Source organism: Neophocaena asiaeorientalis, unplaced genomic scaffold, assembly GCF_003031525.2.
Source record: "Neophocaena asiaeorientalis asiaeorientalis breed wild unplaced genomic scaffold, Neophocaena_asiaeorientalis_V1.1 scaffold82, whole genome shotgun sequence".
NCBI lineage: Eukaryota > Metazoa > Chordata > Mammalia > Artiodactyla > Phocoenidae > Neophocaena > Neophocaena asiaeorientalis.
In genome coordinates, this window is record NW_020173068.1 from 945,332 (window position 1) to 960,653 (window position 15,322).

General features: G+C 43.1%; 1 protein-coding gene across 6 annotated transcripts in view; it reads right to left on the reverse strand.

Annotated features, from left to right (window-relative positions):
- The window catches only part of ATRN (attractin), a 163,025-nt gene that overhangs the window by 25,163 nt on the left and 122,540 nt on the right, over window positions 1–15,322 (reverse strand). For 5 of the 6 annotated variants that reach the window (XM_024742914.1, XM_024742908.1, XM_024742910.1 and 2 more), the window contains exon 25: window positions 7,790–7,851. In XM_024742914.1, coding sequence (XP_024598682.1) covers window positions 7,790–7,851 — 62 coding nt within the window. Of the gene's footprint in view, window positions 1–2,582; window positions 3,852–7,789; window positions 7,852–15,322 lie in introns of those variants that run through there. The other variant, XM_024742912.1, reaches the window with a different exon arrangement.

Below are 15,322 nucleotides of genomic sequence, written 5' to 3' on the forward strand. Positions count from 1 at the left end.
CGAACCTGCGCCCCCTGCATCGGCAGGCGGACTCTCAACCACTGCGCCACCAGGGAAGCCCTGAATTAACTATTTTTTATAACACGTTTATGGAGATGTAATTCAGGAGTGTCTTTTCTCCCCTCATGGGAGGGAAGGACCTAAACAGCTTCTGGACAGGGCTGACCACCAGAAAAACGAATTATGTGATCAAAGGGTTAGACCATTCAGCCCCCCAGCACGCCTCCCCTCCACAGGAGGGTAGAGGGACTGGAGATTGAGTTCAATCACCAATGACCAGTGATTTCACCAATCATGCCTACTCAATGAAACCTTGATAAAATGTGGAATGATGAGGTTTGGGGGGCTTTCAGGGTTGGTGAACACATCGATGTGCTGGGAGTGTGTCATGCCCAGAAAGAGCATGGAAGCTCTGTGCTCTCCCTCTTGCCCTCATACCTTGCCCAATGCAACTCTGGGTTGTTGAACAACCACTGGGTTGCTCCTGAGTTGTATTCTTTATAATAAACCTGCAATTTTAAGTATGGTGTTTTCCTGAGTTCTGTGAGGCAACAGCAAACTGTTGAATCTGAGAGGGGTCACAGGAACAACCCAAACTTGTATTTGGCCAGGCAGAAGTATGGGTAGCCCTGGGACCCATTTGTGGTTGACGTCTGAAGTAGGAGCAGTCTTGTTGGACTGAGCCCTTAACCTGTGGGGTGTGCACTGATTCCACGTGGTTAGTGTCAGAACTGAATCGTAGGACAGTCAGTTGATGTCAGAGAATTGGTTTTTGTTTGGAAAAACAAAGCAATGGGTAAAAGTATACAGGTAAAGGGTAAGGAGAAGAGCGTTCCAGAAAGAAGGAAAAGTATGTGCAAATGCCATGAGGTGGGAAGGAGCTTGGTGCTTTCTAAGAAACAGGAGGAGGCTCATGTAATGGGAATGCAGAACAGAGTAGCGTAAGGTGAAGGTGGAGAGGTGAACAGAGGCCAGTTCATGCAGGACCCTGGTTTTTATTTTAGATACAATGCAGAGCCACTAGATATGAGATAAGTGGTTAGATACAAACTAATTCATGGTTTTAAAGGTCTCCTCTGGACTTTTTGTGGGTTGTAAAGGAGCTAAAATCAACTGAAATAGTACTAGCGAGATTGTGATGGTTAGGGCTAGGGTGGGGAGTAGAGGTAGGGCAGGTTGCTAACCGTAACTGCTGGGATGTGGCGACGGAATGCCTTTTGGGTGTGAAAGGGAAAGAAGTGACTTGGAATCAGCAGCGTGATTTGCCAATTAGTGATGTGGGGAAGACTGGTGAGGAAGGATCAAAAAGTTCATTTCTGGGCATGTTATGCTGCAGATGGGGATGGCAGACTTCAACCTGAGAACACAGAGTAAGGAGATGGCCAGGGTCAAGCTCTGGAAGAATAGCAACAATTAGAAGTTGAATAGAAAAGATAGTTCAGCAAGGGAGGCCAAGAAAGAGCAGCTTCAGGGCAGTATGGACTCACAAAAGGCAAGAAGAGTCTCACTGATGGGGTGATCAGTTGACTGATACTGCTGCAAAGCCAAAAAGATAAGAACTAAAGACTAACTTTTGGATTTAGCAATAGAGATGTGCTAGTTGCCCTCAACAACAAAAAAATTAGATGGAGTGTTGGGATGGAAGCCAGATTAGAGAGAGCTAAAAAGTAAAAAAGGGGCTCCATTTTTAGGGTAGTAAAAATACTCTGATATTATGAAAATGGATATGACATTACACATTTGTCCAAACCCCACAGATGTACAACACCACCAAGTGTGAACACTAAGGTAAACTATGAACTTTGGATGATTATGATGTATCAGTGTAGGTTCATCTTTAGTAAAAAATGTATAATTCTGGCAAGTGATGTTGATAATGGGGGAGGCTATGCATGTGTGGAGGCAGGGGGTATATGGGAAATCTCTGTACCTTCCTCTCAATTTTGCTGTAAACCTAAAATTGCTTTAAACAAATAAAGTCTCTTAAAATTAAAAGAAAGGAAGGAAGAAAGGAAGGAAGGAGGGAAGGAGGGAGGGGGAGAGAGAGAAAGAGAGAGTGAGCGTATGAGAGAGGGAAAGGAAAGGGGGGGAGGGAGGGAGGGACGGAGGGAGGAAGGGAGAAGGGAGAAGGAAGGAAGAAGTCAGTCAGTCAGTCTAGAGTATATGGATACAAGGAGGGAGTGGAGAACTGCCAGAGTGCTGGGGGGGAGCTGCATTCAGTGTGGCCACACCAGATGGCTTTTTCCCTCCTCCCTGCTTGTGCTGAGCAATGGAAGAGAGCAACTAAGGCAGTGAGCTCTGGTCCTGGGGCTAGAGAGGCCAGGCAGGATGGATACTCTCTCATACAGAAGACAGACTAACAATATACCTAACCCAGCAGCACACTCTGCCTCCATACTCCATACTCACCGGAGGCTGTGACAGACAGAAATGGCAACCATACAAAGGTAAACACAGAATCTTCAACATAATCAAAAATCAGACATTTTGAGGAAAACCAGCATTGTTGAAAGAGAGGTACCAAACAACAACAACAACAAACAGCATCTGAGGAGACAATTATTAATAACACAAAATAAGACTTCAAAATAAAATAATAACATTTATTAATCTCACAAAGGAATATGAAAGTAAATTGCATTCATAAAATTGAAACAGGCTACAAGGAACATATATTAGAAATAAAATGCAAATGTTAAAATAAAAGAAACCTAATCAGATGACTCAGTAAAAGAAATGGACCCAACACTAGACTAAATTAATGAACTGAGGAGCTCACCAAGAATGTAGTAGAAAGGAAAATGAAAAAGAAATGAGAGTTCAGTTAAGAAATATGGAGGACAGATCCAGAGCTGTACTCATTCATCTACTAGAGAAGTCCAGAATGCAAGCAAATAGAATTAAAGGTGAGGAAACAAAGAAATAGAAGACAATGTTGCAAAACTCAAGACTCCAGTCTTCAGACTTTATAAGAGGTCTTCCCCAAGTATCAAATTCTTTCTCAGGTCTTTTCTGAGAGAATGACTCTAGGATATAGTTCTGTATAACAACAAAATCCAACAAAGGACAAGACATGGGACACATTCAATGGTGCAAGAAAAAAACCAGTAGAACTTAAAAAAACTGTTCCTATATTATGTAAAATAATTACAGTCTAGAATTTAAATTCCAGATAACCTCTACCCAGGTGGTGGTCACTGGCTGGTGGTGGGGGAATAATTACAGGGCTCTCTCAGAGCCCTAAAGCCGCCTGCTCTTGCAGGAACGGGAATCACGAAGCTGTCAGCTGAAGCCATGCTCACATCCTCTCAGTACTTAATGATCTTCTTTTCCATCTGACCTTCTATGCTTTAGCTTGCATATTGATGGATGTAATACTGCCCCAGTCCCTGAATCCACACAACTTTCAGCTAACTCAGGGGTTTTTAATGCCAGCTGAACATAAGAATCACTGGAGCGCCTTTAAAATACCATGATGATAAGGTCCCATACCAGACCAATTAAATCAGCATCTTTGGGGGCAGGGCCCAGGCTGCTGCTTCTTTTTTAAGCTTCTCAGGTGAATTCTAAAGTATAGTTAGTGCTGAGAGTCATACAAGAACTGTTTCAGGCACTCAGAACCCAATTTAAAACTTGTAGGAGAGGCCTCTAATTAGCCCTGTTCATCTTCACATGTCAAATTACAGGTTCATTTGTATATGGGCTACCCTTAAGCGCTAGACTGTTAAATAACTGCATTAAAGCGTGATTATGTGGTATAATAAAAACATGGGTAGGGTGGAGTCCAAGAAGAGGTGGACTATGGGGTGAATGTGCCAGAAGAAGACTTCATAGAGCCGACAGGCTGGGTTCTGAAAGAGTAAGAATATGACAGGTCAGTGGGATCAGGTAAGTACCCCTGAGGCAAATGCAGAGGAGAACTATTTAAGTGGGTCACCCTCCCAAGCCCCGATGCTCACACGGCCAAAAAGGAAGGGGATGACAACTATCTTGGAGGGACTTATAATTTGGTGGAAGTCACAGTGCAAAGATTCAAGAAATATTGAATTTGCAAGAATATAGGAGGATTCATTGGTTCCACTCTGGAGGAACTGTGGAAGATGGTTGGTGTCAGTGAGTGAGCATAATAAAAAAATGTTGGGAGGGGTCAGAAAAGATTTTGAGATTTTAATTTTTCTGTGGTTAACATCAGAGAGGGCAATTTCCTTTTGAAACCTATATTTCTGTGGAAAGACAATACCTCCTTGTGAATGGGAGAAAGTGTAATCACATTTCCAGCATTCCATATTGCTGGCATTGCATCATTTAGGACAGAGCTCCAATGAGCTAAGATGGGCATACTCTGAAAAATAAAACAGGGAGTGAATTCCTGGCCTAGTGGATGGTGTGGCTTTGGAGTTGAGGTAATTAATACCCTTCTTTCATTCACTGACAAGTTTCTGAAGCCTATCCATATGGAAATATAGTAAAGCTATAATTCAAACAGATTCAAGAGAGATAAAGGAATACATAAAAAAAAAAAAAAAAAGATTAAATGCTCATGAAGAAAATATAGGAAAAAACTGACACATCTGCTTGGTGAAAAATACCATAAATGGGGTTAAAAGATGGTCCTAAACTTCATTAAGAAAAAGGTGAACATCCCAGTAGAAACATAAGCAAAGGATACAAACAGATAATTCAAAACAAGAACTATAAGGTATAAGAGATTAGTAAACATCACTTATAAATAAATACAAATTAAAACAAGGTACCAATGACACCTGCCTGATTGGCGAAATTAAAAATAATGAAAAATAGTTAATGGTAGTAAGAGAAAGAGGCAGAAATAGTAAGAGAAATTACATTCCTGTTGTAGAAGTGTAAATTCATGCAACTGTTCTGAGGGGCTATTTGGTAGTGTTTTTGCATTTTGATATAGCAATTTTAGGATAAAAATTATCTCAGAGGTATCACAGAAAAATGCAAAGACACTGGCAATAAAAATTAAGGACGATCTGGGCTTCCCTGGTGGCACAGTGGTTAAGAATCCGCCTGCCAATGCAGGAGACATGGGTTCGAGCCCTGGTCCGGGAAGATCCCACATGCCTTAAATCTGTGGTTTTTTCGATATTGAGCTGCATGAGCTGTTTGTATATTTTGGAGATTAATTCTTTGCCAGTTGCTTCGCTTGCAAACCTTTTCTCCCATTCTGAGGGTTGTCTTTTTGTCTTGTTTATGGTTTCCTTTGCTGTGCAAACCTTTTAAGTTTCATTAGGTCCCATTTGTTTATTTGTTTTTACTTCCATTTCTCTAGGAGACGGGTCAAAAAGGACACTGGGTACTGGTAATACCCTAGGGGGAAAAAAACTCTTGTCCTGGGTAGTGGTTACTTGAGTATGTTCAATTTGTGATAATTCACTGAGCTAGACATTAATGATTTCTAAGTGTTTCTGTAATTTTATATTATACTTCAATATATTTTTTTTAAAGAGAGAAGACAGATCCCATACAAGGAGTGGTTATTATAATGGCACTAACCTTCTCAATATTAATACTAGAAACAAGAAGAAACAGCAAAATGCCTTCTCAATACTTTTTTTTTTTGGCCATGGTGCACAGCATGCGGAACATCCTCGAACAGGGCTTGAACCCATGCCCCCTGAACTGGAAGCGTGGAATCTTAACCACTGGCCCATCAGGGAAGTCTGCACCTTCCAAATTTTAATGAAGATGTTTCTAACCTAGAATTCTGTATTCGAATTTTCAATCAAATGTGAGGGTAAAATTAAAACATTTCCAGACAGGGAAGGTCACAGAGAAGTTACCTCCACACGTACCTTTTCTCAGAAACTTCCTGCAGAATGTGCCCCAATATAAGGAGGGTATAAACAGGGAGACAAAGACATGGGATCGAGGAGACAGAGACTTTAATATAAGAGGAAGACAAAAGAAATTCCCAAGATGACAGCCTGTTGTGTCGCAGGCCTCAAAAACAACTAGTGCACTTGGGAGCAGCAGGCTAGGGTTCTAGGGCAGAAATCTCCAAGAGAAACTAAAACCAGGAGAGTACTTGCTTGTGTTTGACCATACTGAGAGACTGTTCAGTTCTGTCAGAGTACAGGGGTATATCAGGGGTAGCTACATAGAAAACCAAACAATAAAAAACCCCAAATATGGCAAATATTACATTTAGGATAAGCAAAGAGTGATTCCCCCATCCAAAAAATGGGGAAGTATAATTATAGTTCAACTCAGCTGCAAACAGGAGTTTTTATGATTATAACAGCATAAATAGGGACTCCTGATTTAGCCAAATATTGTGATGTAACTATATTACATGAGTGGGAGGAAGGGGAGGTTGTATGTGTTTATAGTGTGTGTGGGGGTCCTGGCGGAGGTAACATAAGATAATAAATCCTTCTACAGTAGGACATCAAAAGATAACTGAATTGAAAAACCAAGAAAGAGTGTAAGCCACTGACATGGATGCCTCTAAAGGTTGAACATACTCAAAATCCATTAGGCAGAGCAAAACGTTAGGAAATTATGTTAATTAGGGTAAAACCTAGTGGGATTTGTCAGAAGATTGGGCAAAGAGTGGGTAAATTGAATAAGTTTACCCTATCTAATATGGATGCCTCTAAAGGTAGAACATACTCAAAATCCATTAGGCAGAGCAAAACGTTAGGAAATTATGTTAATTAGGGTAAAACCTAGTGGGATTTGTCAGAAGATTGGGCAAAGAGTGGGTAAATTGAATAAGTTTACCCTATCTGTTCCAGCCATGAAAGAAAGTTATATTGTACCCAACTGCATAATTCCTTGTCTAATGTTGAAAATACTTTATGGTAATAATGACTGTGATATTAAGTGGTGAAATAGAAAGGAATGCAATGCTTTAGATTAAAAAAAATCAGCATTGGATTTTGAAATATATTGAATATCCATTTTTGCATTTATCTAAATTAAATAATTTTTCTCCTTTGGGAAAAAAAAAGTATAAGCATGGAGAAGTAAAAAACAATTAAAATAATTTAAATGTGGACAATGAAGATGGGAAGGTGTGGGGCAGGATGCTGTCACTTTCTCTTTGCACTGTAGCACTTTTTCAATTATGTGTAATAGTATTTTCTTAAAAATAAAATTAAACCGAAAAAAGCCCTATAAAAACAAAAGAACCTCAGGGCCTAACAAACCACTTTTAGCTTTAAAACTCTAGATAATGACCTGAAACATCTCGTGAACAAGAAGAAGCATATATGTAGCACACACCAGTAATCATTATTATTATTTTTTTTGCGGTACGCAGGCCTCTCACTGTTGTGGCCTCTCCTGTTGCGGAGCACAGGCTCCAGACGCGCAGGCTCAGCAGCCATGGCTCACGGGCCTAGCCGCTCCGCGGCATGTGGGATCTTCCCGGACCGGGGCATGAACCCGTGTCCCCTGCATCGGCAGGCGGACTCTCAACCACTGTGCCACCAGGAAAGCCCCAGTAATCATTATTAATTACATGTCATTTCAACCCCAAATCCTCCCCATATGAAGAGCTAAACTACCTACATTTAGTACAGGGTACATGAAAAGCTGCCTCAAAAAGCCAGAACATACAAACCAAATGTCTTCATTTTATCAGATTAGATTGAATTCACAGTATTGTAACTGACATGTAACTTTTCAGGAATACATATAGTTAGTTTGATCAGTTGTGCAAACATAGGATTATTCATTTATCTTTTATGGGTTGATAATTAATGAAATTAAGTGCCTGAATCAAAAGAACAGATACAGTTTGTATAAGTGAAATTACCTGAAGAAGGTCACGAAGAACTGTACCAGGTCCATAAAATTGCTGTGCTGGGAGAAGGCAATCTGTGACAGAAAAACACATAGAGTGATTGGGTTATAAGATAGCACCATTAACTCAGCCTTCTCGTTGAAGCAGAAAGACGTTAACATTTCAAGAAGAGATTAATGAAATTTTTCACTTGAGGAAAAGCACCTTATCCCTTTAGTTTTTCTTGCTTAATTGCCACACAAAAGTGATATTCTGAGACTCAACACAAACCCCTACAGTCCCCCTGCTCTTGACAGCAGATCTCAGTTTTTAATCTGACCTTGAAGACTTCTCAGACTCCTGCTAATGACCCCAATGACAAGCAAGTCAGGTTACTTCCCACCTCCTTGTGCCCTTTTCAAGACAAAATGCTCTCCTTGTTTGCTTCAAATTCCAACTCTTGGATCTACCGTCAGGTGGGCAGCTTCCTTTTATGCCCTTCATCCCTTTGTCACTTAATGTACTCACTTCAAGATAACATCCTTTTTTAAAAAAAAAAAACCTTATCCCAAGCTTCACTACACTGAATATCATCTGACAATCAATATAACACCAATTTGAACTTAAATAATTTTATACCAAGAATATTATAAAATCCCTAATGTAGTTCATCAAATCTAAGACACCGCTAAAACAGGCATTATTTTGTGTACTATTAAGAAAACACTGCCAGTTACACTATGACACACTGTTTTTAAAATCATTGTAAGATGTATCATGATTTCAGAGATATTAGAGCATGAAAAAATGTACATCTTAGAATTTATTACTAAGTATGATAATTGTGTCCTTACTACCCTATGACACACATGGTACTAGCCAGATGTTATGGTGTGTTCTCTGCTTATTTTTAAGGGACCACAGCCCTCCTTGGAGAGATAATGGTACTATAAATGAAACAATTATTGACTAAGATGGTAATTATTGAAATGAAGGCAGTAAGTATGACAAGAGTCACATAAGTAAATGATTAGCGTCTTCTTTTCCTAATCCCACCCAACCTGCCCCCCCCCCCAACCTACTCCTGTCAACTCCCATCCTACAGCAATGCAAGGAAAGTGTTACAGCCCAGGCCCCAGCACAGTAACAATCCAGTGCTTTGCACTTCTTTTATAGTCAGACTCACAGAGGCAGAAGAGAGGAGAAGCTTCCACTGCTTTTCTTTTGAATGCTCTTATTTTCTTTTTGACATTTAAATAAAGGTCCAATATTACCTTTTCAGGCCATAGAATATTATGGGGCATAGAATCTGAAATTTTTGTATCCTCCCTCTAGCCACCATTTATAATCAGAAATACAAAGATACATAGATTTGATATCATAGACAAGGAGAAACCATATTCTTTGCTTTCCTTCATTTATGATAGTAATCATCCTAAATAAGAAGGCTCCTTGAGAGAAGGAAAACTGCAGAATATGGCTACAGTCCTCTCATAAAGGTTTTTAATAAAACTGGGGAAAAACAATTATATAAACGAGGTTACTCAGTCTTGAGGAAAGAAGAATCCAGGTTACAAGACATAAAGAAGGAGAAGAAAACAGATTTTAGTGCATCCAATTCTGTTTAGATTTTAAACTTTTAAAACATTAGTATGGGAGGAATCGGGAAGATGGCGGAAGAGTAAGACGCGGAGATCACCTTCCTCCCCACAGATACACCAGGAATACATCTACACGTGGAACAACTCCTACAGAACACCTACTGAACGCTGGCAGAAGACCTCAGACCTCCCAAAAGGCAAGAAACTCCCCACGTACCTGGGTAGGGCAAAAGAAAAAAGAATAAACAGAGACAAAAGAATAGGGACAGGACCTGCACCAGTGGGAGAGAGCTGTGAAGGAGTAAAGGTTTCCACACACTAGGAAGCCCCTTCGCGGGCGGAGACTGCGGGTGGCGGAGGGGGAAGCTTCGGAGCCGAGGAGGAGAGCACAGCAACAGGGTTGCGCAAGGCAAAGCGGAGAGATTCCCAAACAGAGGATCGGTGCCGACCAGCACTCACTGGCCCGAGAGGCTTGTCTGCTCACCGCCTGGGGCGGGCGGGGACTGGGAGCTGAGGCTCCGGCTTCGATCGGAGCGCAGGGAGAAGACTGGGGTTGGCGGCGGGAACACAGCCTGCAGGGGGTTAGTGCACCACTGGCTAGCCGGGAGGGAGTCGGGAAAAAGTCTGAACCTGCCGAAGAGGCAAGAGACTTTTTCTTCCCTCTTTGTTTCCTGGTGCGCGAGGAGAGGGGATTAAGAGCGCTGCTTAAAGGAGCTCCAGAGACGGGTGCGAGCCGCAGCTAACAGCGCAGACCCCAGAGACGGGTATGAGACGCTAAGGACGCGGCTGCTGCCACCAAGAAGCCTGTGTGCGAGCACAGGTCACTATCCACACCTCCCTTCCGGGGAGCCTGTGCAGCCCGCCACTGCTAGGGTCACGGGATTCAGGGACAACTTCCCCGGGAGAACGCACGGCGTGCCTCAGGATGGTGCAACGTCCGGCCGGCCTCTGCCGCCACAGGCTCGCCCCGCATCCACACCCCTCCCTCCCCCGGCCTGAGTGAGCCAGAGTCCCCGAATCAGCTGCTCCTTTAATCCTGTCATGTCTGAGCGAAGAACAGATGCCCTCCGGAGACCTACACGAAGAGGCGGGGGCAAATCCAAAGCTGAGCCCCCGGAGCTGTGCGAACAAAGAAGAGAAAGGGAAATCTCTCCCAGCAGCCTCAGAAGCAGCGGATTAAACCTCCACAATCAACTTGATGTACCCTGCATCTGTGGAATACATGAATAGACAACGAATCATCCCAAATTGAGGAGGTGGACTTTGAGAGCAAGATTTATTATTTTTTCCCCTTTTCCTCTTTCTGTGAGTGTGTATGTGTATGCTTCTGTGGGAGATTTTGTATAGCTTTGCTTTCACCATTTGTCCTAAGGTTCTATATGTCTGTTTTTTTTTCTTTTTTAAAAAATTTTTTCTTAATAATTATTTTTTATTTTAATAACTTTTTAATTTTATCTTATTTTACTTTATCCTCTTTCCTCTTTCTTTTCCTTCCTTCTCTCCCTCCCTCCCTTCCTTTCTACTTTTTCTCCCTTATATTCTGAGCCGAGTGGATAAAAGGCTCTTGGTGCTGCAGCCAGGAGTCAGTGCTGTGCCCTGAGGTGGGAGAACTGGTCCACAAGAGACCTCCCAGGTCCACGTAATATCAAACGGCGAAAATCTTCCAGAGATCTCCATCTCAACACCAACACCCAGCTTCACTCAAGGAGCAGCAAACTACAGTGCTAGACACCCTATGCCAAGCAACTAGCAAGACAGGAATAAAAACCCACCCATTAGCAGAGAGGCTGCCTAAAATCATAATAAGTCCACAGACACCCCCAAAACACACCACCAGATGTGGACCTGCCCACAAGAAAGACAAGATCCAGCCTCATCCACCAGAACACAGGCACTAGTCCCCTCCACCAGGAAGCCTACACAACCCACTGAACCAACTTTAGCCACTGGGGACAGAAACCAAAAACAACGGGAACTACGAACCTGCAGCCTGCAAAAAGGAGACCCCAAACACAGTAAGTGAAGCAAAATGAGAAGACAGGAAAACACACAGCAGATGAAAGAGCAAGAAAAAAACCCACCAGACCTAACAAATGAAGAGGAAATAGGCAGTCTACCTGAAAAAGAATTCAGAATAATGATAGTAAAGATGATCCAAAATCTTGGAAATAGAATGGAGAAAATGCAAGAAACATTTAACAAGGTCCTAGAAGAACTAAAGATGAAACAAGCAACGATGAACAACACAATAAATGAAATTAAAAATACTCTAGAAGGGATCAATAGCAGAATAACTGAGGCAGAAGAACGGATAAGTGACCTGGAAGATAAAATAGTGGAAATAACTACTGCAGAGCAGAATAAAGAAAAAAGAATGAAAAGAACTGAGGACAGTCTCAGAGACCACTGGGACAACACTAAACGCACCAACATTCGAATTATAGGGGTTCCAGAAGAAGAAAAAAAGAAAGGGACTGAGAAAATATTTGAAGAGATTATAGTTGAAAACTTCCCTAATATGGGAAAGGAAATAGTTAATCAAGTCCAGGAAGCACAGAGAAGACCTACTAGAGAATGGACTTGAGGATATGAGGAGGGGGAAGGGTAAGCTGTGACAAAGTGAGAGAGTGGCATGGACACATATACACTACCAAACGTAAAATAGACAGCTAGTGGGAAGCAGCAGGGAGATTGTGACCACCTAGGGAGGGTGGGAGGGAGGGAGATGCAAGAGGGAAGAGATATGGGAACATATGTATATGTTTAACTGATTCACTTTGTTATAAAGCAGAAACTAGCACACCATTGTAAAGCAATTATATTCCAATAAAGATGTAAAACAAAATAAAAATTAAAAACAAAACATTAGTATGTCTTCAGTGTTTTAACGAAATCCACGAGGTGATTTTATACTCACTGTAGGGTGCCAAAAAATTTGGATGCTAATGGCACCTTCTGGAGACCCATCCAGTGTCTGTGTGCCCTGTGCCACATAACACTCCTAAGGGTATATGGGATCCCAACCATTAGCCTGATTTCTTGCTAAAGTAGAGCCACACCACATTCACGTCCAAGTTAAAATCATAAAGAACCTATATAGGGCTTCCCTGGTGTCGCAGTGGTTAAGAATCTGCCTGCCAATGCAGGGGACACAGGTTCAAGCTCTGGTCCAGGAAGATCCCATGTGTCACGGAGCAACTAAGCCCATGAGCCACAATTACTGAACCTGCGCTCTAGAGCCCATGAGCCACAACTACTGAGCCCGTGTGCCACAACTACTGAAGCCTAGAGCCCATGCTCTGCAATGAGAAGCTCCCGCTCGCCGCAGCTAGAGAAGGCCCGCGTGCAGCAATGAAGACTCAACGCAGCCAAAAAATAAGATATAAATAAATAAATGTATTAAAAAAGAACCTATATAAACTTGCTGCCAGTGTGGCTGGTCCCCAAGACTCACATTACTCTAAAAGTGTTTTTCTTTTGTTGAATGTTTATCATGTAAGTCTCCAAAGTTACAAGGTTTCAAAGAGAAGCAAAGGTTCTTTTTTCTTCCTTCAGAAAATGTCTGGAATTTATATTAGCTATACAATTTTACAGAGCAAGAGCAGTAGTTACAAGCTCTTTTCAAATCAAATCCCTGTCTTGGAGTACTTCTGCCAACATTTCTTTTCTACCCTCCCAGTGGAGAACACCCCTCTGCTACTGTGAAACTCCGACTGACGGTGACAAATGATCGCTCAGCACCATTCGATGAAAAGGTGGCCCTGGAATTCTTCTGGTTCCCTGTTTGGTTCTTGCTACCTTACACAGGATGGGAAGCCTTGCCTTACGTCCTGGGTATTGGGGTGGGTGTAATTAGGAAAATATAACTGGGTGTGGGAAAGCCAGGTGTGTTGTTTCCTTTAAATAAAGTTTGCTCCACAGATGGGGCATCTTCGCTTCCTCAAGGCAAAACAGCAGATGAACCCAAAGGGGATCAAAACGATGGACAAGAAGATGCCCAGGAAGGTGAAGGAGTCCTCCAGAACCCCGAGCCTGCAGACAGGGCAGCCTCCAAAGACAACGATGGAAGTGGCAGGGTGCCGGGTGACATTCCGACTGTGGATGTTGCAGACCCTGGGGTGGTGGGTGGGTAGCCCTGTGAGGAGGTAGGGGTAGGGCGGCGGCTGGGAGGGCGCCGTAGCGGTGTGGGCTACGCACAAAGTAGCCCTGGCCACCCTACAGGTTGTAGGCGGGAGGCTGCTCCTGCAGCAGGGGCTTGTGGTTCATGGCGGGCGGCGCCCACTGCGCCCAGCCTGGTTCCCGCTAGCGCCCCCGCTCCCTTTCGGACTCGGCTCCAGCTCGGACTCACAGGGACTCCCAGACGCCCGGCAGCGGATCTTCCCCAGGGGTGGGTGTGGGGTGAGGAAGTGGGGGTAGAGGAAGATGGCCTGGCTCAAACCTCAAAACCAGGAAATGGAAGGAAATGAAGGAAATGGAGAGGATGTTTTAGAGTTTTGAAAGTACAGAGAAATAAGGAGTAACTGCACGGTAGGCCTTGGTGAAGCTCTGAAGCACCAGCGATTACTCTGCACCCAAGCCTGTCACATATGGGAGTGAGGACAGCTGCCTTCAAACCTCATGGCCATGGGCCAGGGCACCAGGAGTAGCAGTCAGTGAATGAAAATCTCTGGACTCAGTTAAGCCCTGAGGTTTCTGCATGTCTCTGAGGGAAGGGGACGGGGCTCTGTGGATACAGGCTGAGAATGAATTTCATCAACTATGGTGGGTATAGGCTGAGCCCAAGCTTACTGTAAAAATAAGTGAGTATGACACCATACTCAACTGCCACAAAACAATTTTTTTTAACACTGGTGTTTTGCATCTATACATACAATCCACAAAGCAGTTACAAATGAATGAATGAATGAATAGGGAAAGATCACTGTTTAATATAGAAGGTTTGAAAAAGGAGAACCTCTAATTTGCCTTTATCTTCTCCACCAAGAACTATCTTCACTGTTACAAGCATTTAAGTCAGGGAGAGGATGGGAAAGGATAGCTGGCTGCCCTGTGAGGTGAAGTTTTCTAGCTTCAAGGCAGCACTCGTCAGGCTTTAAGAAAACCCAAGGTCTATATGCACATGGCAGAACCTCTGTGGGCTGCTCCCTTGGCCCCCTGAGGCCAGCAGCTCCACCAGGACTCAGCTCCACCTGGCCAGGGAGCCCTTCCCGACTATGGCCCATCTGCTCCTCAACTCTTCCCAAGAGCCCAGGCTCTGCAGATGCCAAAGACCTGACATTAGGACCAGAGAGGGCTTATAAGTGGTCATGGCTGCCCTCTGGCTCCTGGCTCCTTGCCAATCTTGCCACGTAACTCTGAACACTGCAAGGCCAGGAGAGGACTGATTCCTCCCATAAGAACTTAGGCCTGTTTACAAACAGCTTTCCAGTCTAGGCCTCAGCTGTGGCAAGGATGGAAGATTCTATGACTACTGGCTGAGCATATCCTAACTTGAGTCTAGTGCTGCCACTGCCGTGAGTTTTGCCGTGACACAAAACCACTTTCTTTTTTTTTTTTTCTAAACCTAAGTTCTATATGGAACTCTATGTTGAGACCATAGGCCCTGGACTGGATCCCAGTGACCATCACCTAGCCTCACACACCACCCACCTAATGCTGGTTTGTGCAGGCACAGAAACTATATACCCAAGCTCTGGTCAGAGCCTCAAGACTGGGTAACACTACCAACCTGCTCATTCCTGACATGTAAGCTAACACTCACCATCTGTCCACTGTCAACCTCTGGGCTCTCTTCCTCAAATTTCCTTCCAGCCATTCATTTTCACCATTCTCCAGAATCCCTATTTCATTCCATCATGTTCATCAATAATTTAAAAACCATTAAGAACTACATATACCTGGTTGAAATATCAACAATCAATGATTCCTCCCCACCCCCTCCTCTTTTTCTTTCTTTTTTTTTTTT